The sequence below is a fragment of the Lactuca serriola genome, chromosome 9 (genome assembly GCF_051521515.1).
Source record: "Lactuca serriola cultivar US96UC23 chromosome 9, Lser_US96UC23_V15, whole genome shotgun sequence".
Lineage (NCBI taxonomy): Eukaryota > Viridiplantae > Streptophyta > Magnoliopsida > Asterales > Asteraceae > Lactuca > Lactuca serriola.
Window position 1 is genome coordinate 73,633,624 of NC_136416.1, and position 2,029 is coordinate 73,635,652.

The window sequence follows — 2,029 nt, forward strand, 5'->3', positions numbered from 1 at the left end:
ACCATTCCCTTTTTGTGCCCTCTGCCACTGATTATTTCTATAATTCCTACATCATATACCAGTTTTACGAAATGACTAAATTGTCCTATTATGTTACTATTTTGTGGAGGAGATGTTTTATATGAATCTCATTTAGAAAAAGTTAAAAGTCTAGATATCACGTTATATATAAAAAGATTAAAGATAATAAACAAATAATTCTGATAATTAGGTTAACCAGCCCTAATATATATGCAAGGGTACGATTGTAATAAACGAGAACGACAGACCGATTTCTTAAGGGAGCCTTCTAGTTATGGGGCATATATATTATACTCGAACAAAAGCAGTATACAACCATGCATGTCTATCCATTTCTTCATTTGGAATTTGTAGACGTAGCCTTTTACTGGTGGGGACTCATCCAAAAGATCTCAACGAAAAACAGCCCCCATCACCGCCGATAACTACCACCACCGCCACCGCGCCACCACCACTTTCAATGCTATAAGTCGCCTGATCACGACTTGACATGAATGGGAAATGAAAAACGTCTCATTTCAATCAGAACAAACCCATCCAAACCCACCACCACTAGATCCCGATCAAGAGGATAGATCGACGTCAGCGACGAAGTTTGAGTGGGATTTTTCCGTCTCCGCCGTGGTTTCATCCTCCGTTGCCGGTGGAAACATCTCGGACACTCTCGGCGTCGTAGAGGTTAACTCCTCCGGAAATCTCTTTGCCACCGGCGGTATAGCTAGGAAGATCAGAGTTTATAGCTTGAATTCATTGCTATCATCAAGTAGTCTAGAGGCAACATTGTTTGACCATGCTACTGCATGCCATTATTGCATATGTACCCCAGCAAAACTCAGCAGCCTCAAATGGAAACCCGGCTCCGGAAGCCAGGTCATGGGATCAGCCGACTACGACGGTGTTGTCACGGAGTACGATCTTGAGACCAAGATGCCGGTTTACGAGCGTGACGAACACAGCGGCCGGCGGGTTTGGAGCATGGACTACTCCCACTGGGATCCGGTGGTCGGAGCATCCGGTGCCGATGACGGAACCATGCAAATGTGGGACCCGCGGCATGATGGTGGGAAATGTGTGGCTAAAGTGGTGTTAGGGAGCCCAGTTTGTTGTGTGGAGTTCAACCCGTTTGGTGGCGCATTGGTAGCCGTTGGATGTGCAGATCGAAAAGCCTACGTTTACGATGTGAGGAAAATCGTTGACCCGGTAGCGGTGTTTGATGGGCATCAGAGGACGGTAAGTTACACGAGATTCCTGGATGATCACACGGTGGTGACGTCCGGCACAGATGGGTGTTTGAAGATGTGGGACATAGAGAAGCAACACATGATTCGCACGTATAAAGGGCACACAAACCAAAGAAGGTTTGTGGGATTATCCATTTGGAGAAATCAAGGATTGATTGGATGTGGGTCTGAGAGCAACCAGTTGTTTGTATATGATAAGAGGTGGGGTGAACCCATATGGGTGCATGGGTTCGAACCAGAGGGTGGAAGAAGGTATGAAGATGGGTTCGTGAGTAGCATATGTTGGAGCCAAGAGGGTGAAGATGAGTGCACGTTGGTGGGTGGTGGTTCCGATGGAGTTGTAAAGATTTTTTCCGGAAAAAGAAAACCGTTAACTTAAAGGTGATAAATTTTCTTTCTACATTTCTTCCTTTGTTAAGAATTAATTACTTTGTAACTTGAGTTTCAATTCATTACATAAATATGCAAATACTTTATCTCGTCGATAAAGAGTTACCGACTTAATTTTGTTTTTCTTCTCTATGTTTTATTATCTATATGCTCTTCGAATTTGGATATGCTAATGCTCGTTGATAGAGTGTATCAAATTAAATCTGTAAATATGCAAACGTTTGTGGTACTACCTAATATGCAAACGATTGCGTGGGTTGGCCCAAAGATGATCAAAGTATAGAAGTCTAATTAAGCAGGGACTTTGAAATGTAAAGTGCATTGCCAAGTATGTTTGGCAAATTAAGCGATGTATTAGGTCGCTTAACTTGAAGGAG

The 2,029-nt window shown here is 43.3% G+C and overlaps 1 protein-coding gene across 1 annotated transcript; it reads left to right on the top strand.

Moving 5' to 3' along the window:
- The first annotated feature begins 262 nt into the window (after nt 1–262).
- On the top strand, nt 263–1,766 carry LOC145074648 (WD repeat-containing protein RUP2-like). The gene has a single exon (XM_079020989.1). It carries the CDS (start codon nt 523–525, stop codon nt 1,639–1,641), a length of 1,119 nt encoding a protein of 372 aa, XP_078877115.1. The 5' UTR covers nt 263–522; the 3' UTR covers nt 1,642–1,766.
- The last annotated feature ends 263 nt before the right edge of the window (nt 1,767–2,029 follow it).

What these genes read in the sequence shown, in the direction of transcription:
- LOC145074648 (XM_079020989.1), top strand. Translation starts at nt 523, where the DNA reads ATGAAAAACGTCTCATTTCAATCAGAACAAACCCATCCAAACCCACCA.